Here is a 21,896-nt window from a genome sequence, read left to right as displayed (position 1 = left end):
TAAACATTTAGATTGCTTACATATCTTAACTAATTTGAATAATACGTCAATGAACATGAAGGTGCACATATAATTTTGATATACATGTTTTAATTCACTTTGATAAATATCTAGTAGTGGAATTGCTGGATCATGTGATATTTCTATTTTTAATTTTTATAACAATCTCCATAATATTTTCCATAGTGGCTGGAGTAGTTTATACTTCCAACAACAGTGCACAAATGTTCCATTTTCTCTACATCTTTGCAAACATTTTCTAATGCTTTTTGTCATGATAAAAGTCATTCTAAGATCTTGGGAAAATAGGAGAAAGATTTTAAGGATGGAAAAGTATTTCAGGGATTAATGCTTAGAATGTTTCCAAATTTGGCAAAAGGTGTAAACACACAGATACAAAAAACTGAAAGAACATCATACAGGATGAACCCAGTGAGATCCCCAGGAGGATGCAACATAATAAAACTGAAAATTAAAGACGTAGAAAAAGAATCTTAAAAGTAGTGGCAGTGAAATTACATGTATAGGAAAATATACAGTTACAATGGGAAGGGAAGGGCAGAGAAAGGCTGATTTTTCCTACTTGGTTCAGAAGGAGATTTAAGCTGACATGACTTTTTACTCCCACACCATTTTTAATTTAAAAACACAACAAAACAAAAAACCCAAAAACCTAATCAGCTGCCTTCTCCATGGACAGGACTATGTCCATGACTGCCTTCATTTTGGAAACTGGCTTTTAGGCCATGATACTTCCAGTAGTTTTTAAAAATTTATTTACTTTAAGTTATTTCTTTATTTTGAGAGAGAGGGAGAGAGAGACAGAGAGAGCATGAGTGGGGTGGGGGCAGAGAGAGAGGGAGAGAGAATTCAAAGCAGGCTCCATGCTAACAGCATAGAGCCCGATGTGGGGCTCAAACTCACAAACTGAGATCATGATCTGAGCTGAAATCATGACCTGAGCCAAAATCAAGAGCCAGATGCTTACTGGACTGAGCCATTCAGGTGCCCAATACTTCCAGTAGTTTAATTAGATAGGAACTCTTCTAGAGGACAAACCACTTGAAAAGCCCAAATTCAGTAGTCACCCTTAATTCAGTTGCTTTAGGAAACAAAATACTTTCTAAATAATCTCCCTTGGCATAAAAGTGTTGTGTTGACTGCATTTTGTAATTGAGAGAAAAGGGAGTGAGTAGTGAATGTGAAGAGTTAACTAATTCTGTGGTTTTGTGGACAGACTTCTTTTGATAATTCTGCATTTTAGCCACCCTCCTCTACTTGCCTTTTTGGCTCTTCTTCCTCTGCATTTCCTTATTACTCAGGCTGCAGCTCCCCCAGAACATTCGAGAACTGATCAACCAGGCTCTCTTCTTTACCATTGTATTTGATGATGTTGCTTCCTCACTTCATTTTACCCATCAGTGGCCTTCACTTTATTTCAGAATCCCAAGAAACTCTTAAATCTTTCCATTTCAAATTGCCTCTTTCTGATGTTCTTTACACACACTAATTAGGAAAAGGGAAGCTGTTGTGAGTGCCATATCTGTGAATTTGAATTGGAATTTTTCTGTGGTTATTTAAAAAATTCATCAAAGATACACTTTATTTTCGTGTGTAATTCTCCCTTGTTCAGTTGATTTCAGAGTGGTTGGAAAGATTTTGTTACCTTACTCTCACTAAATGTGGTCCTTTGTAAAAATTATATTTTTTAAGTTTATTTATTTATTTTGAGAGAGACAGAGACAGCACAAGTGGGAGAGGGGCAGAGAGAGAGAATCCCAACCAGGCCTCTCCCTTTCAGCAAAGAGCCAGACATGGGGTTCAAACCCATGAAACTGTAAGATCATGACCTGAGTGGAAACCAAAAGTTGGATGCTTAACTGACTGAGCCACCCAGGTGCTCCCATAAAAATTATCTTGATACACAACAAGAGAAAGAGGGAGAACAGAGAGACTTTATTTATTAACGGGAAGAAAAATATATCTCCTTATTAATCATAATGAAATTATAAATAAAACATTCATATATTTAATACTGTTATATGGTGGGTGAAGAGTGTACTGCATGGAGATAGGCATATTCCAACAATGCAATTCTGCTTAATATTTATATGATAGAAAGCTTTTTTGATTTTTTTATTTATAAGACTTAGAACAGGGGAAGAGATTCTAGTTCACATATGTAGGTTAAGGAAGATGAACATACCTTGACACATTCATTTCAAACTTGAAAAGGGGTATGTTTGGGACATTTGATTGTCCAAAATTAGATAAGCTACTCAATGAATAAAGGAATAAAGTTAATTCCCTTTATCTTATTCATACCTGGGACACTTCAGGCACTTCTCTTTAGGAAATATGTATTTACTTATGTTGTTTTTATGTTTTATTTTCTTTGAAACATGGTATGACTGCTACTGGCACACTGTGTCTCTTGTTCAAAGAAGGAATCTTGTATCTTAGTTTATATTCGAAACCTATCCCAACATGACTTTTGTAATGTCTCTTGCTTTTGCTGTCATTACAAAAGAGCCAGCTGCAAATTGACCCTTTTACTTGAAGAAAATTGTATCAGAAGCACGGGTCTTAACTTTTCCAGCTTATTTTTCTCCTAAAGACAGCCCAGGGGAATATGACTAGTTATTATTGCCTCAATGACAATGTTTAAGGAGCACTAGAATGAAAATGGTTTTGTGTACCGATAATGCTGGTTTGTCCAAAATTTTTGTTATTCTTGCTGGCTTCATCAGAGCACTTCTAGTTACTGAACAAGCTGATATTCCTTCCTTTATGATGATGATTGGCTAATGGTGATAGGAAATAAGGATTTGTAAGACTGTTCATCATATAGTGTATATTCTATCAGGTAACCTGAGAAATGCCAACAGGTAATTTTTACAGACTTCCCTAAGGTATTCAAATTAAAATAAAATTTGGATAGAGGAATATTAACATAGAGTTTACATAAAAATCAGGTCAAATAAATAATAATTAAAATGTCTTGTGTTTATTGAACATTTACTATATACAAGACATTGCTTTTATTCTTTTACATCTAACAAATTATTTCATTCTCATAACCTACACTTTAAAAAATATTTGGGTATAATTGCTGTTCCAAATGCAAAGATGGATAAACAGAGAAGTGGAGAGATTAAATAACTTGCTCTAGGTCATACTGCTAATGTGAAAGATAAGATATATGATCATTAAAGTTGGAAAAAAATATAAAAATGACAAGAACACTGCTATTTAGCATTGAGCAATATGTTGCTCGGTGACTAATGTAGTTCTTGCTCTGAATATTGGATTTGTCAGTAATTTGTGCATGAACTTAAAAGAGATTTATTCGCATCAAATCTAAAACGAGTATAAAAATATTTCCTTTGAGTGTATATTAGTATATATTCTAAAAATATGTAGAAAGTGCAAAGACAGATCCTAGCTTGTTACAAATGGTCAATACAAGGAGGCTATTTTTATTCTTGTAGTAATTAGTATCAATAAGGCCATTGCTGTATTCATGAGAAAAAATAGTATCTCATTCTCCAAATTTTTTATGTGGTAAAGTAATAACATGACATTTGGACTCACAAGTTGTTCTTTAAAATTGAATAGATGTCATGAAATTCTAATTCATATGATATGGATTATATAATATAAATATATAGGGTATGAAGTATAAATATAAAATATATTGTGATTAAATTTTTGTACAAAGTACAGTTGCTCAATCATGGCTTTACATTTAATGTTTCTGTTGTTGGTTGTTTGAACATTTTAGTTTTGTGACCGGGGACGGTGCACTCCTACGCATTCATACTCAAAGAGAATAAATTGTGACTCACTTAAAAATTGCAGTGGACATGGGGTATGTAATGGTTATTTCATTTCTAAGTATAGTTATTTTAGTTCATGTCAATAATATTTTCCAAGATAATGCGGTTCAGAATTATTTGATATGGAAATGACTTTGAAAACCTGCAGTTAAATAAGGAAACTGGATTCCATTATTTATACATATGTACACGATTTATGTGTTCAGTCACATTGTTTTAGGCCTCCTGAACTTTGAACTTTGTACAAAAATACAATATGAAGTGTGATCTATTATAATGTCAGATTAAGATTATGATCATTTATAAATGAATTAAGCATTATTCATACGTATTTATACATACATGTAAATATTGCTTGTGGTTGAGTGTATGTGTACTGATATATATTTAGACACACAATATATTTATATAAAATATTATAATCTAATATTTTTGTTAAAGCAGGCTTTCTTGTCCATTAGATTTCTTTCATCCTTTAGTGGCTTCAATTAATTTCCCTGTATGTCTCCTCCATACTATATTTGAAAAGTCCTTCACTGATGGACTTTTGGATAACGTTAAATTTTTACTTAACTATCGTAAGTAGTGGGACAATGGACATTGGATACAGATACCTTTGCACACTTATCTGACTTCTTAAATTGTTAATGAAATATGATTGGCCACATTGATGTACAATTTAAATTTTTATAAATATTGTGTTTAAGGGATATTATACTAATTTTTGCTCTCATCTATCAGGTATAAAAATATGCATTTCCTCAAATTCTGGCCAGACTAACATCTCAGTTTTTGTAAACCATTTTTTAACATGCTGAATCCATTGTTAATTTATATTTATTTAATGACACAGTTTTTAAGCATGTATGGATACTTGTATTTTCCATTTGCATTTTAATTTGCTCATCCATTGTGAAGTTATCTACTAGGGAATAAAAATTTTGTAAACTTTGTTTTTTTTAACATACATTTGGCTTTGATTTTGTGGCCAATGTCTCCTGCCATATTGATGCTTCACATTTTATATAATAATCCAGGAATAAAGTGACCTGCCTGCATGTCTTGTATCAAAATTTTCTCCCAAATCACTTACATGTCATGTTATTAAGTTTTATTTCTATTTCTTTCCTTTCTTATTTAATTTTAATTTCATGTCTTATTTAATTTTTCTATGGCCCTATTGCTTCTGACCCTTCTTTCAATTACATGTATAGGTATTTCTAGCCTTCCTATTTCTAGCAAAATATATTTAACTATCTGTGTCTCATTAAACAAGCTTCTCCTTTTGTGTCCTCCCCCCCACCCACACACACTTTTTGGTAAAAGTTAGTTTTTATAACTGCTGGGAGCCATCCTGAAGTCAGGCAGGTTTGCAAGGCCTCCCACCGTCAGATGGCAACCGGCATCTTCACCTACTCAACCCCCACTCAACCCCCACTCAATTTCTGCGAGAGCACCGGCCACCAAGGGGCCTGACAGATTGATATCAGGAGTGACTTGCCTTCTTATGCTAAAAATATGTGAATTGTACCTGGTGAAAAAACATGTTATAGGAGATTCTTCTTTTGTGATTATTGGAGTAAATGTTACATTTCCTGAGAAAACCTGTTTTTCTGCCCCTTGAGAAAACAGGCTATTGACCCCTGCTCACAAAAGAACTAACTCTTGCCTTTGCTATGCTAAAAACATTGCCTCGTATTTGAATGCTAAAGATCCCTTCCTTCCCCATGTGAGAAACATCTATTCATCTACTTCAATCACTTATTGATAAAGGTTATGCAGGAGTCTTCTACCAATCTCTGTTCTGGAAAATTTTTACATACCAAAGAATTTGTCATCAGAAATCATTGTCTAAGGCAATTGACACTCCAGTTTTGTACCCCATGCATTTTTTCAATAAATAAAGCTGACTCTCTGGTCAGTGCAGAGATGCCTGCCAGGTGAGCAGAAAGAGGCTGAGGCTCTCTCGCTCCCTTTTGCTGACACCGTCCATCCTTCAGGGAGCCCTGGACCTGCTGGAGCTGGACTCCAGCATATAACCACTATTTTTAAAGTGAACACAAGTCAAAATAAATATTAAGTTCTGCTATTTTATCATCTTTTAGTTGAAATATAGTTGACACACAATGTTACATTAATTTTAGGTGTAGAATATAGTGATTCAACAACTCTGTATATTATGGTATGCTCACCACAAATGTGGCTATCATCTGCCATTTACGGTCTCATTGAATATATTCCCTCTGCTGTACCTATTAGCCCCATGGTTTGTTTATTCCTTAACTGGAAGTAATATCTCTCCCTCCTCTTTACCCGTTTTACCTATTCCCCCATCTACTCCCCTTCATGACAACCATCAGTCTGCTCTCTGTATTTACAGATTTAATTCTGCTTTTTGTTTATTCATTTGTTTTATTTTTTAGATTCCACATAAGAGTGAAATCATACAGTTATTTGTCTTCCTTAGTCTGACTTATTTTACTTAGCACAATATCTTCTAGGTCCATCCAAGTTGTCACAAATGGGAAGATCTCTTCTTTTTTGTGGCTGTGTAACATCCCATTGTTTATATTTATCCACGTATTTATCCAGTCATCTACTGATAGCCCCTCAGGTTGCTTCCACATCATTGCCAGTGTAAAGAAGGCTGCCGTAAACATAAGAGTGCAATATACTAATTAGTGTTTTTGTTTTCGTTGGGTAAATACTCAGTAGTAGAATTACTGGATTGTATGATATTTCTAATTTTAATTTGGGGGAAAAGCTCCATACTGCTTTTGACAGTGGCTGCACTAGTTTGTATTCCCACCGACAGTGCACAGTGGTTCCCTTTTTTACACATTCTTGCCAACACTTGTTTTTTTCTTTTTTTCTTTCTTTTTTTTTTATACTAGCCATTTCTGACTATTATGAGGTAACACCTCATTGTGGTTTTGATTTGTATTTCCCTGGTGATTAATATAGTCTTTTGGTTCATAATCTTATGCCTTTCTGGAATAAAGCATTTCAGTTCTATCAAGGAAATTATCCTCTATTTGAAAACATATGAGACAAAAGAAAATCTCCATGACATTTAAAAGGTTAATACATGGGAATTTGTTATATTTTATTTTAAAAATATTTGCCACATCAAAATAAATACAATTTATAAATTACATTAATTTAATAATTTACACTAACAATAATGCATTTAATTTGTATGTTGTACAGAAAATGTTCTTATTTTTTATTTGGTTTTGGTTTCAGGTTTGCACTAATTTGCTTCATTGTCATTGTGATGTTGGATATAGTCCTCCATATTGTAAACCATCACCATCTTCACCAGGCGGAAGTATTGATAACGGGCTTTGGAGTAGGGCAAGTCAGTATCCAGATGAGTGTGTTTGAAAGAGCTTTCTCCCTTTACAGGAATAGTCGACATCTCCACTGACTGTGTGGCTCTAGAGCACCTGACATATAGATAGTGCAACTAGAAAACTAAAATTTCCATTTTATTTTACTTTATTTAATTAAAAATTAAGTATCCATAGCATATGGATAGTAGGTGGTACAAAACATTTAAAAAATATTTGTTGAAAATTCATGAACATATATAGCATATTTGTTTTTTCTAAACTTCACCATGTAAAAATCTTTACAGTATAATTTCATGAATATCTTTCCATCATTTGCACTTTGTTTTATATTTTATTTATATACGTTGTAAATCTGATAATACATTATTATTTTATTGCCTTAAATAGATAATTACATCTTAAAGATTTTTAATATAAATATTTACATTTAGCCACCTATGTGCAGTTATCAGGGGCTTTTCAACTCTTCCATGCAGGTCATATTATTTTCTCTGAAAAAGCTTCCTTTTATATTTCTTTTTGTTTGTACCTTTTGGTGGCCAGCTGTCTCAGTTTTTGTCTTTAATAGTTTCATAAAAAATGTCTTATTTGTGAGGAATATTTTCACCTGAATTATATAATTCTACATTGAGAATTTTTTCTTTCAGCAGTTCAAAGATGTAATCCAATTATATCCTAGCTTATACTTTCTGATGAGAATAGTGTCATTTTTTTTAGAGAGAGGGAGAATGTATGTGGGGGAGAGGGGCAGAAGGAGAGAGAGAGAATCTTAAGCAGGCTCCATGCTCAGTGTGGAGCCCAATGTGGGGCTTTGGTGCCACAACCCTGGGATCATGACCTGAGCTGAAATCAAGAGTCAGATGCTCAACCAACTAAGCTACGTAGGCACCCCTACAGTGCCATTCTTATTATTCATCCTAATTAATGTTTCTTTTATATGTTTTTATACTTCTTGTATATGTTTTTAGTTTATACATTTTTATTTTACATGTTTATATGATTTTCTAGTTTCACTATAATTCATCAAAATATGTTTCTTTTTGAGTTTATCTTGCTTAGTTAGGTTGACTGTGATTCTTGAATCAATGGGTTAATATGGTTTTGGAAATTTTGAAAAAGAAATCTTAAACCCTTGTCTCTTTTTAAATATTTTTTATTAAACATATTTGGGTTTTAAAAAGTGATATACAATGACATTGACTCTGTGGTATATAATTCAATGGGTATTAAAAAAATCACAGACTCTTGTTCCCAACACCACAGTCATGATACACAATAGATCTGTCCTCTCAGTAGTTCCCACTGGCTGCCCTTTTGTATTCACTCCCCACTGCCAGTTCCTGGAAATCATTGCCTGTTCTTGTCCCCATAGAGTTGCTTTGTCCAGAATGTCGTATGCAGTACAATGCATTTGAAATCCATTCCTGTTGTCACAGAGAGTTGCAAAAAAAATGCAGATGCAAGTCCTGTGTACCCTTTACTTAGACTCTGTCAGTTTTAACACATTTTAATACTATAGTACAGTAGCAAAATAAGGAAATTTACATTATTAAAATCACAGACCTTATTCCGATTTTACCAGTAGACATATACGTGTGTGTGTGTTTGTGTCTGTGTGAGTGCTTGTGTGGGTTTTGGTATTCAGTTTCATGAAGTTGTACCACATGTTCAAATTTGTGTAACCACTACCACAATCAAGGTACAGAAGTGTATTATTACTATATGGCTCCTAACATTACCCCTTTATATAGCTATACTGATCTCTTTTTCTGCCATTCCTAACTTCTGACAACAACTAAACTGCTATCTCTCTAATTATGTTATTTCATGAATGTTATATGAATGGAATCATACAGTTTGTATTTCTTAGAGATTGGCTTCCTTCTCTTCCATAATTTCCATGAACTGCACCCAAGTTGTTGCAAGTATAAATACTTCATGCCTTTTTATTGATGACTAGTATTCTTTTGTGTGGACGTATCAAACTACTGATGGATATTTGGTTGGTTGCCAATTTTTAGCTACTATGAATAGACCTCCACTGCACACTTGAGTAGAAATATATATATATTTATAAATATATAAAATTTTAATATATATGTATATGTTTGGATATGTAATTTGAACACATTTTTTCCATGTCTGTAATTGGTTTTCTCTCAGACCCCAAATATTTTATTGATTTTTTTTCTGATAAAGTCTACTTCTTTTTTTTTTATGGGTCATGCTTTTGGCGCCAAGTGTATGAACTCTTTGTCAACCTTAAGTCCTGAAGATTTTCTGTCATGATATTTCTAAAAGATGCAGTTTTGTGTTTTACATTTAAGTCCATAATCCATTTTGAGTTACTTTTTGTAGAGGGTGGGAGTTTAAATTTTTGATTAACTTGTCTCTAATTGCTGCACCATAATTTTTGAAAAAGCATTCTCTTGTCCTTTGACTTGTTTTCATTCCTTTGTCAATAATTACTTGGACATTTTTGTGTTAGTGTATTTCTCATTTCTCTATTTTGTTCCATTGATCTATGTGCCATTCTTCAACATTGCTATAGTGTTCTGATTATTGTAACTGTATGGCAATATTTGACATTGGGAAGAGTAATTCCTCCCACTTTATTCTTCTCTTTCAAAAATTATTTTTCGGCTATTCTAGGGTCTCCTTTCCATATACATTTCAGAATAAGCTTATCTATCCTTAAAAACTTTTTGCTGCCATCTTGATTCAAAGTATGTTGAACCTATGGAACACTTAAGGAAGGTTTTACATCTTTACTGTATAAGAACCTTCCATTCTACAATATATCACCTCATTTACTTAGATTTTGTAGGATTTTCTTCATTGGAATTTTGTACTTTTTACCAAATACTGTACATATTTTAAAATTTTATATTTTGTTATTTACTTTTCTTTAAAGCAACTGTAGGCTGTGTTGTACTATATAATTGAACATTTTTTTGTTTATAAACATCAATTCAAATTATTAATCTTAATGTTTATTGCTCCTACACCATCTAACTTCTTCCAATCAACCTTGTATATATATTTGTCTACTTGTGAACCATATCAAATAAATGTTCATGTCCAAATATTATAAAAAAATGAATGAATACTTTCCTAGATTTTCTTTTCAACACTGAATGTTCCAGGTATTTGTGTTGAAATATTGCATGTCAGAGGATGAGTAACTGGATGAAAATATTAAGTTTCTTTTTTGCTATTAGAAATATCCTGTTTCTCATCGATTCTTGAGTTGGATAAAAATGATATCATTATCTGAATAGTATATGAACTAAACTATGAAATTTCATTTGTGTTATCAGTTTAAACATCACCATTACAGCCCAGAGTTTTTCTCTGTTTTTTTTTATTCTTTTGCATTTGTCTGATTAAAAATTGTAAAATATCTTCCTCCATAAATACTCTTTTCCTTATTATTATGGGAATTAAAAGAACATTTCTGAATCATGGTCATGTTCAGTAGAGGCTAAAATAAAAAGACAGATTTGGCTCCAGGCCTCCTTTGCACCTTTTCAAAAGTTGATACATTACTTTGGGCAACAACATAAGAAAACTGAAAATTTTCAATAAAATAAAATAGGAAGCCAAAAAGTAGATTATATATATATGTGTGTGTGTGTGTGTGTGTGTGTGTGTGTGTGTGTGTGTATAGTCTACATATATATGTGTGTGTGTATATATATGTATATATATGTGTATATATATGTCTAATGATTTCCAATAAAGTGGACATGACCATTTGATGACAGAACGAATAGTCTTTTCAACAAATATTATGGGACAATAGGATATCTACATGCAAAAGAATGAGATTGGACCCTTACATTATATATAAAAATTAACTCAAAATGGATCAAAGATTAAAATGTAAGAGCTAAAACTATAAAATTTTTAGAAGAAAGCATGGGAGAAGTCTTTTTTTTTAAAGTAAAGTTTCTTTTAAGAGAGAGATAAAGCCCACAAGCAAGGAGGGGCAGAGAAGGAGGAGAAAGAAAGAATCCCAGGCAGGCTCTGAACTGTCAGTGTGGAGCCTAATGCAAGGCTTGATCCAAGGTTTGATCTCACAGACTGGGAGATCATGACCTGAGCTGAACCAAGAATCAGACACTCAACCAACTAAGCCACCCAGGCATGCCTGGGAGGTCTTTATAACATTGATTTGGCAATGATTTCTTGGACATGACACCAAAATCACAAGGAACAGAAGAAAAACTAAGGTGGAATTTATCATAATTAAAAACTGTTGCTCATAAAAAGATACAATCAACAAAAATGTAATCTATGGAATATATCTGATGAAGTATTAATATATAAAATATGTAAAGAACTCTAACAACTGAGCAACAAAGAAACTAATTAAAAAATAGGCAAAGGACTTGAATAGATATTTCTCCAAAGAAGATACACAAATGACTGATAACCACAGGAAAAGATGTTCAACCTAACTAATTGTTAGGGAATTCCAAGCAGAACTACAAGATTCCAATTCATACCTATAAGGATGGCTATTATTAAAAAAATCAGAAATATCAAGTGTTGGTGAGGAACCCTGTTCATTGCTAGTGGGAATTTAAAATGATGCAGGCTCTGTGAAAAACAGTATGGTAATTCCTCATAAAATTAAATATAGAATTACCATATCCTGCAATTCCACATCTAATTATATACTCAAATGTATTGAAAGCATGGATTTTAACAGATATTTGTATACCCCTGTATACAGCATTATTTACAATAGCTAAAAGGTAGAAATACTTAGATGTCTATCGACAGATAAGTGAAGAAACAAATGTGACATATAACATACAAATGGACTATTATTCAGCTTTAAAAAGGAATAAAAATACCATGTTGGAATTTGTACACCTTATCCTTATTAAAATAAGCAGTCACACTATAACAAATGTTGGATGATTCTGCTTTTATGAGGCACCTAGAATAGTCAAATTCATAGAACAAAAGAGAGAGAAGGGTATCTGTCGGGTTGGGGAAGTGAAAATGGCAAATTAATAGTTAAGGGGTTCAGTTTGTAGGGATGAAAATGTTCTTGTGTTTGATGATGGTAATGATGCACACTTAAAAATGTTTACAATTATAAACTTTATTTTGTATTTTCCATGATAAAAAATGAAATTATGAAAAATTCCCTTTATATTACCAAAAATAATACAATATTTAAAAATAATGTTATGAAGTGTAAGGTATGCACTGAAAACTAAACACATTTTATTGATGGAAAGATCTGTAAAATGTAAAGACATGCCATGTTCATGTATTAGAAGTCTCAATATTATTGATAGAGAAATACTCCTCAAGTTGGTCTATAAATTCAACACAATTCATAACACACCCAAGCATTAATCTTTTATTTTTTTGCAGAAATTGACCAGCTGATCCTAAAAGTCATTCAGAAATTTAAGGGACATGAAATGGTAAAAACAGTCTTGAAGAAAACTTGAAGCTGAACACATGCTTTCTAATTCCAAAAGATAATCCAAAACTAAAAAAAAAAATCATGATGGTATAGTACTGACCTAAAGATAAGAATAGACATTTGTTCAAAGGAATAGAATAGGGAGTCCATAAATAAAACTTCATACTTACAGTTATTGATCTTTAATAGGGATGAGATGGCAATTCAGTGGGGGAAATGGTCTTTTCAGCACATGGGAGAATTAGATAACCACATGTAAAAGAAAAGTTAGATTTCTACATCACAACATTCATAAAAATTAACAAAATAAATCATAAATCTAAATATAAGAATTAAATGTATAAAACACAACACACATAACTAAGGTCACTTTGTGATGCTGGCATAGGCTATGTTTTTAGAAGACAGACACCAAAGCACAAGTGAAGAAAGAACAATAGATTGAGTAAACTTCATCAAAATTAAGAACTTTTGTAGTGCACATGATACAACCAAGAAAGTAAAAAACAAACTACTGAATGAGAGAAAATATTTGTAAATCTTATATCTCATGTGGAATTTGTGTCCAGAATATGTAAACAATACAAGTTCATAATAAAAAATACTACTCAATTAAAAATGGGAAGAGATTAAATAAACACATTTCCATAAAAAAAAACACAAATGGCCAATAAGCCTATGAAAAGATGCTCAACGTCTTAGGAAAATGTAAGTCAATCTCACATATTTTAGGATGATTATAATAAAAAATACAGGCAGAGTGCCTGAGTGGCTCAGTCGGTTAAAACAATGAACTCGATTTCTGCTTTGGTCAGGATCTCACAGTTTGTGAGATTGAGCCCCACATTTGGCTCTGTTGGGATTTTCTCTCTCTGCCCCTCCCCTATTCTCTGTCTTAAAATAAAATAAGCATTTTAAAAAATACAGACCACATGTGTTGAGGATGTGGATAAATCGGGATCTCCTTGGTGCTGTTTTCCAGCACTGCCCCGACTCTGGTCTCTCCTTTCCATGCTCAACCCCGTAAGAGCTGCTATCTATTTAGCTGTAGGTTGTCTCAAACTGTGTGCATGTTTATATATGTTTCCCTTTCTCTCTAGTGCTGCACCCTGCAGATTCTAGCCATTACAGCTGTTGTGACTTCTTTCTTCTGCTCCTTAACTCAGTGGGAATTCTGTACTTTCCCTAGGACTCCAATTCCCTGTGCTGAGATCAGTAAATTGCCCATGGGTAAAATTGGATTTTTATAAGATAAATAGCATGTTTTCTTCCCTTCAGATATTATAGATTCCCATTTTTGTTGGTTTCCAGAAACCATTTCCTTCATGTGTTTTGTCCTGTTTCATATTTACTTCTATTTCTATTTCTATTTATTGTATTATAATAAGGCTAGTTAAGCACTATTTAATGAAAAATATTCATCATGGCCAAAGTGGAAGCCCTTAGTTCCTTAGAGTAATGGATATTGCCCAATTAATCCGATAATTATTCGGTCCAGTTTCTTTCATCAGCCTCTGGAATAACTAAGGACATGAGAAGGAAGCCCCACTTCTAATATGAGAATTTTTAGTTCAGGTGAACTGATGGAGAGTTGACATTTTCGATAAGAGGAAAGGAGCCTTAAAAGGAGAGCCTAAGCCCACTCTACAGAGCTTGACTTTAATATTTTTGAAATATATTTGTCAAGTTATTTCCTATAATCCATGTAACATATTGAATCACTTTCTTTTAGGTAAATCACTTCTTATCAACATATAATTGGATTCCATCTATGTTTTGAAGTTGTGGAATTTTTGTCTTTTTTTGAAAGACACTAAATCCATTTGCATTTAGTGTCATCATGGTTGTTTTGGTGGCAATTCTGATTGCTTAATTTAGTTGATTTAGTACTTTAGTTATCTGGCTTATTTATTCTGTTTAATTGGACTAAGATTTCATAAGATTTTCTAATTTTCTGTAATGTCTTTAAACACCTAGAGGAATATTATTTTTCTAGTTAATATAGTAAAAAATAGAACAATAACACTATATACAGATAATATGGAAATTTAACCTAGTTTACAGTCATTAATTGTTTTTGAAAAGTAGCCATCGGTTGTGAGTAATTTTTTGTTAAATTAGTTTTAAAAAACACTTCTCTTTTTCTGTTTGCTCTAATGCAAGAACTAACTAGATAAGAATATCAACTTAATGAACTCTAAGTAGTTCATAGAAGGGAATGCAATAGAATAAATATATTTAATAAAGCACAAAACTAAATATTAAGTATACTATAAAGATAAAAAATAAGTATTTTTAGTAATATATATAGATAGATACAGATATACATACACACATGTAATTGTGGTGGACTTTGGGGAATAGTGATAGAAATCAGGAAAATACATTTAAATGTGTTTATTTCTTCTCTTGTTGTATTATTTAAAACCCTTTTATAGTTGAAATTACTACTATGCTTTGAATGTCAGTTTTGAAAATGTTAAAAGGTACTCTCATGTTTTTAGGTCAAGGTGAATACCTGTTTATAAAACAACATGTGGCTTCCCAAAAAAATGGCCTCTTGTTAGGTTTCTACATTTTTCTGCCTCTCCTTATTTTAATTGCAATCATTGCTTTTAAATGGAATAAAATACGACTTTGGATCCGAGAGAAAGTAGCAAGTGAAGGGTAAATAAATTTATTATTGTTTATATTTAATATTAAAATATATTATGAGAAGAATTCAAATGTAATTCAGAATATTGCAAATAAGGATTCCTGGATAGATTGTGTTATGTTTAGAAATATTGAGACTCAGTATACACCAAATTTTTTCTGAATTTCAGTTGGTTAGGTTTCCTTTATGTTCTTATAGGTCCAGAGACAACTGAAGATACTCAATAATTCAAAGAGAAAACCAGGTTTACTATAACTGCTTTAGAAGTTTCTACTTCCCAAGCAACCCTACTTACCTTGAATTGATATTCACTTGTGCCAAGGAGATTGATAGAGATAGAAAAGCAAATTTTGTGAATAGAATATGCAGAAGGTGAGAACATTTAAAAAAATAATAAGATAGCAAAGAAAGAACACAGAATACAGCCCATTTTACACTTAGTATTTTTCATGTGTTTCTAAAATTAAAATTAAGGTATTTTCACAATTGTTTTTATTTTTTTGGTAGAGGTGAGCTTGATTAGGTCTTTTATTTTAATTAAATATAATTTACATATGACATTAGTTTCAGGTGTATAAAAATTCAATATTTGTATATATTACAAAATGATCACCACAATAAGTCTAGTTAGCATCCGTCGTCATACATAGTTACAAATATTTTTTTGCTGTGATGAGGATTTTTAAGATCTACTCTTTTAGCAAGTTTCAAATATTCAATACAGTATTATTAAATATAGTCACCATGCTGTTTATTATATACCCATGACTTTTATTTTATAATTGGAAGTTTGTACTTTTTTACCCTCTTCACTCATTTTGCCTACCTTCTGCCCTCATATCTGGAAACCCTAATCTGTTCTTCTATTTTGTGTCTATAAGGTTTTTTCCTTTTTAAAAAAATTTTAGATTCCACATATAAGTGAACACATATTGTAGTTGTCTTTCTCTGTCTGAGTTATTTCACTTAAACAGCTTTTTTCTTTACCATAACACCAATATAAGCCAGAACTTTGCTTAGTGAATATTTAGGAAAATGAGAATGAAGAAGTAAAGATAAATAAGTGGGTCATGTTGTTCCATGCTAAAGGAAAATGTCTCCGTTTCTTAGTTGTGTAGATGGAAATAAAATAATAGAAAATTTCCATCAACACCTCTATTTCCCAAGTTAGTTAATTTTATTTCTCAACAAGTTACATAGTTAGTTAAAGTCAGCATAGTATCCTGCATAATTTATATGTACATTTATGTAATTATCAAATTGTTATGGTTTATTTACTTGAATATGATCTCTGGCATAAGTCTTCTGGTAATCTTAAGAATCTTGGCACATGTTGCTAGTTGCTAGGAGGAAACCTCATTTTTGTTAGAGAGACTATATAGTAAGGAATCACTGATCATAAATAACAAAACCTAGTCACAACAGCCTAAGTTTTAGACCAACAATAAGTGGCTTTAGGGTCACAAGGGTAAGAAATGATGTAGAGCTGAAGTCCAAAAGGTTGGTAATGAATTGGACAGTCAGGAAATAGGTTATTCTTTCTATCACCCAAAGGTTTATGAATGAAAGTATCTTTTCCTGTTTCCCTATCCATTTTTTTCAAAATGACTACTCTGCTTGCACGTGGTCCAGCTTACCTACCTCAATCTTATTTAGATTCATTTTTAAATAAAATATAAATAATCTTTCCATACCCAATGCTTCTTAGTTCATATTCTCAAGAAATACAAGAAAATAGCTGTGTAATTGTACCTAAATTCAGACAATGTTCTGTCTGGATTTATAATTCTGGGTTAGGTGTTCAAACTTGATCTTATCCTCTGTGGCTAAGGCATTGTTGCCACGTATAAGAATGTGAACTCAATGCCTCTTCAGCAGGAACCGTGTATGTATAGGAGCCAGAGGAAAAACATGGAGGTTTAATGCCGTAGCAGATAACATTGTAGCTGAAAGATATAGAGACCTCATTAAGAACCTCAGTATTGACAATGAAATAGTTCTTTATATAGTTATTTGACAGAATAATATAATTGGAGATGTGATAATTTAAAAATTTGAAGATTTGTGTGTAAATCATCTTTTTAACTTTGGGAAAGCATTATCAGCCATATTAGTATTTAATCCTGTCTTCCATGTAGTAATAGAAAAAGTACTATATGGATTTAAGCTTGAAATTTTAAATGCTGACCATCGTTAAAACCTAGATTAACATTAGAAAGACCAAATGCTAGGTATGTGATCACTGAGTGGGATATGGGAAGCAAAGGATATAGTACTTCATGTGAATGGAATAAATAGTACGAATCTAGTTTTTCTCCTTTTCTTGATTTTGTTCAAGACTACTTGTTACATAACCCTAAAAGTAATGCTGTTTCTTTTATGCAGATATATATCAGAAGACAACAATAGTAATAGCAACCTGTCATACAGTTAAAGGTGAATTGAAGGAGACAAATTATTTTAAATGATGTAATTCATGAATAAGTTTCTTAAATTTTTATCAATACTTCCTATTCCACATTCATCATACTGAATCTTATTTATCAATATCATATATTAAAACAAAGACGAAAAGCATTTGATAGTTTTGTTTCATACTAATTTAGAAATGTTAATGTTAACTGATATTAGCCAGAAATTTATTAACCAATACTTTTGTAATGAGAAATTATTTTAAAAAATTTTAAGTTTCCCTTTATTTTGAGAGAGAATGTGAGCAGGGAAGGGTCAGAGAGAGGGAGACAGAGAATCCCAAAGAGGTTCTGCGCTGTCAGCACAGTGTTTGTTTGACACGGGGCTCAAATCCACGAACTGTGAGATCATGACCTGAGCTAAAACCAAGAGTTGGACACTTAACTGACTGAGCCACCCAGGTGCCCCCAGAAAATTATTTTAAAGAGAATTTAAGGATGTTCATAAAATATTTATGAGGACTTATGCATCCTGCTCTCACACTTGGGATTCTCATTTGTAAATTTACACAGATTGACTCCTGATGTTTACATTTCTTTTTCACTAATATTCCATGGTTATTGTTGTTCTCATTTTAAAGTGAGGGAACAGGAATAAAGAATTTAAAGAATTCTCTACTACAGAATTATAGTAAGTGTGAGCTGGAGTTATTTAAGACAACTATACTCTAGGGTTTAAGTCTTAAGCTTGACACAGCTTGATGTATGCCTGGTGATGAGAAAGAATTTACAATCATTGAGGATCTATTAGATGCCAGGCAAAATGATAAATGCACCGTCCCTCCAGGATAGAAAGACAATTATTTACTATAAGATAGGATAGTGTTCACATTTCTATATATTCAATATATCTACCTGCATATGGTCTGTATATGTATTTATACAGATATATATATAGATATAGATATAGATACACACGCACACTTATGTATTACAGATATATCTAAATATTCTGTAATTTGATATATATCTGTATATACGCAAATTTGTAAGTCATATACATAAGGAAATCATAATACTTGACATATTAGACCTATCACTGGGAGTAAATGGAAAAATTAAAAATTCACAGGTGAAAACAAGAGTTCATCCACTTACTAATCTGCTATTCCTCCATATCTGACTTGGATGGAGAGTTAAATCAATGGATCTCTGTTTCCCCATCTGCCACCAAAGAAAACATAACTACTACCCTCCATGTAAAATAGTCTTCTTTCTCAGTAGAGATAAGTGGGAGAGTTGGCGGTGAGGGAGGAGCTGGTTTTAAATGTAATTAGTTTTAAATATAATTGAATGAGACTTTGAGTAGATAATGGAAGAAAATGCAAAATGCTAATTGATTCATGATGTAGTTTCATCTTAGCTTGGGCAAACCATGCAGTATTTAATATATAGTAGCAGAATATTTACTGTTGAAGCTTGAAAAGATGTGAGTTCTTTGTGTGCATGTGAGAGGGTTTTCTTTTTTTATATTTTTACATTGTAGTACTTGTTTTGCTTGTTGGTGGTGTTTGCTTATTTAATACATTCCGTCAAGGACAGAAATTACATGCTGGGTTTTTTTTTCCCATAGGAAGTGTGTCTTGGGTTTTTCCCTTATTATTTTCTTTACTTTTTTTTTTCCTCTTCTTGTTTTGGTGGTGGGGTGGTTATGTTTAAATGAAGTTGCTTTTACAACACCAAAGACTTAATCATCCATTTCCTACATAAAAGGTCGCTACGTTTTTGCATGGACCTCAAGCATATTGTAGTATAGAGGTGGAATTTAAGGAAAGGTATTAAGCAGGCTGTGTTTTAGCTTATTAGCAAGTAATAAATTGTATCATTTCTCTTGAATGTATCATAGATAAGCTGCTATATAACGATCGCCACTTCAGATAGCTGTGAAATTAGGTGATTAACTAGTTGTTACTTAACCTTCTAATTTCTGTATAAGTCTAATTACATGAAACAGAAGTTGGTGTTTTGATTTTTTACTTTGTTTTTCTGTTTGGAGTGTCATTGTAACTACTGTATTGTAAATGATGGAAAATAATTGCATATGTTAAAAAAATATGAAACTTTATAAAGTAAAAAATAAAATAAAATAAAATTTCAAAAATAAATAAATAAATAAATAAAATTGAATGAGTGGTCCCTATTCAGCAAATGATATGTAAGCAAAGTACTGGAGGAGGTGCAAGTGTTTACTCAATTTAGATATTTAGAAGGAGGTACTCAACTTCCCAGGGTCAATTCACATGGGGCTTTTATTTATATGCGAAGGATACAGTGCAGCAAGAGATAGTGCAGGCAAGCAAGGGGCATCAGAGAGATACCTCATACACAAGGCTTCAGGTTTCCTTACTTTAAATTTTAAACCGCCCATTATAAATCCCACTGCCATTGTATTGGCATCTGGGCTTTCCCAGAGATAAAGATAGAGCTTTCCATTCCAGCTGTAAGTCAACTCCTTCTTACAGAGGCTTAGAGCCAGCAGAGGTGTCCGTTCATATATCTAGGCAGCAGTTTTCCAAGTACGTAAATGATCCGGTGAAAAAATAAATCAGGAATGCTTGATGAATAACAGTGATAATCAGTTTAGCGGGAACAGAGTTAGCAAGGGAGTGGTGATAGTGAGTAGGTTGGACAGTAAAACCCTTGTGGGCTGTGGGAGGTGTTGGGGGCCATCTGTGTTTTATTTGGAATGAAAGGAGGAAATCATTGGAGGATTAAAATTTCAAGCACATGACTTCCACTTTCAAAGGCTGGTTTGTTGAAAATAGTTTGTATGATGGCAAGAGAAGTGGAGAAAACAGTTGGTGGAGAAACTACTGCAGTAATCCAGGAGGGAAAGGATGGTACCTCGGACCAGGGGTAGTAAGGATGGTCTTAGAAACAAATTTTGAAGGAGACCAACAGAATGAATTGACAGTTTGAATATAAAGTATAAGAAAATGTGCTTAAATAATATTTACTAATAAATCAGCAAGGTAAGCAAGGTTAAATATAAACACAGACATGTTTTCAAATTTCTGCTCTTACAACATTTTAAAATTTATATTAAAATGTATGAACATTGCGAGAGAAAATCTACAGGGTTAATTGTGAACCAAGACAAGTGTCTGGTATGCCACGATAAGGAGTTTCTTTTCTCATACACGAGAAAGTATTTCTCATATAGTTAAAGTATTGTTGAAGTAGTATGGGAGGGATTCAGCATGATCTGGTTTGCTTCTTTACAAATTTAGGGAAGAAGTCAGACTCAGTAAGAACTGGAGGCTAGTGATGCAGCCCCACGTGTGCACAGATGGGACATCTGTGGGAAAGGCACAGAGGGATTCTTGAAATACTTTTCTTCTAAAAAAATAGACAAATTGGTAGTTATTATTTATTTCTTCATATAGTCTACTGTCTTTTTCTCTTTCTTTCCTCACTGGTGATTTTCTATTAAAGTGTCAAGTGTAGAAACTGTGTAATTAAAACATGTGTGAACACTACTTTTAATATTTCCTTTTACTGTGGCTATCACAGACAATTTAGGAAAAAGAAACCTGGGCTGACAAATTATGTGAAGCACAGGTGTAGACTGTGACACTATAACCAGTGTCCTATGTACCAGTGATTTGTTATACCTCTAGCTGCCTGGTAAAATGAGATCACTTTTATTAACAATTAAAATTTAGCATATCTCTTTCTCTATATTTGTTTTACAACAGTGACTAAAGAGTGTCAAAAAGCCATAAGTTGGAGAAAGAACATTACCAAGACATTCACCATTAACTGACTTGATTCAAGAGAGAAAGAGAGAGAAAGCGAGAAAGCGAGAAAGAAAGAAAGAAAGAGAAACAAACCCTGCTATTCTCTTCTTTTGTTATGGCCTAAAGCTTTCAATTTCACAAACAAAAATAAATCCTGAGAGTGAAAGTATGTAGTGTATTGATTCTTCCATGTGCTGTGGTCTTTTATGGGGAAATAAGTAACTTTTGAACAAGTTGTCACATCCCCAGCAGTAAACAAACAGTCCCTTGTTCACTGAGGACACCCACAGCCCACACCTCTCCCCGCTCCCAGGATTCCCTGCCCTATCCCTCCCAGGCTTCGGGATATTGAGAGGAAATGTTGCTAGGTAAGGCCAGCCCC

At 32.8% G+C, this 21,896-nt stretch overlaps 1 protein-coding gene across 8 annotated transcripts in view; it reads left to right on the top strand.

Moving 5' to 3' along the window:
- Nucleotides 1-21,683, top strand: part of LOC115289137 (A disintegrin and metallopeptidase domain 3-like) — an 89,444-nt gene extending 67,761 nt beyond the window's left edge. For 4 of the 8 annotated variants that reach the window (XM_029936333.1, XM_029936350.1, XM_029936326.1 and 1 more), the window contains 5 exons: nucleotides 3,785-3,871; nucleotides 7,086-7,200; nucleotides 15,152-15,314; nucleotides 17,689-17,739; nucleotides 21,473-21,683. In XM_029936333.1, coding sequence (XP_029792193.1) covers nucleotides 3,785-3,871; nucleotides 7,086-7,200; nucleotides 15,152-15,314; nucleotides 17,689-17,737 — 414 coding nt within the window. In that variant the 3' untranslated portion in view covers nucleotides 17,738-17,739; nucleotides 21,473-21,683. Of the gene's footprint in view, nucleotides 1-3,784; nucleotides 3,872-7,085; nucleotides 7,201-15,151; nucleotides 15,315-15,501; nucleotides 15,676-17,688; nucleotides 17,740-21,472 lie in introns of all 8 variants that reach the window. The other 4 variants (XR_003907420.1, XR_003907416.1, XM_029936343.1 and 1 more) reach the window with 4 other exon arrangements.
- The last annotated feature ends 213 nt before the right edge of the window (nucleotides 21,684-21,896 follow it).

The sequence above is a fragment of the Suricata suricatta genome, chromosome 1, assembly GCF_006229205.1.
Source record: "Suricata suricatta isolate VVHF042 chromosome 1, meerkat_22Aug2017_6uvM2_HiC, whole genome shotgun sequence".
Taxonomy (NCBI): Eukaryota; Metazoa; Chordata; class Mammalia; order Carnivora; family Herpestidae; genus Suricata; species Suricata suricatta.
This window is presented reverse-complemented; position numbering and strand designations above follow the sequence as displayed.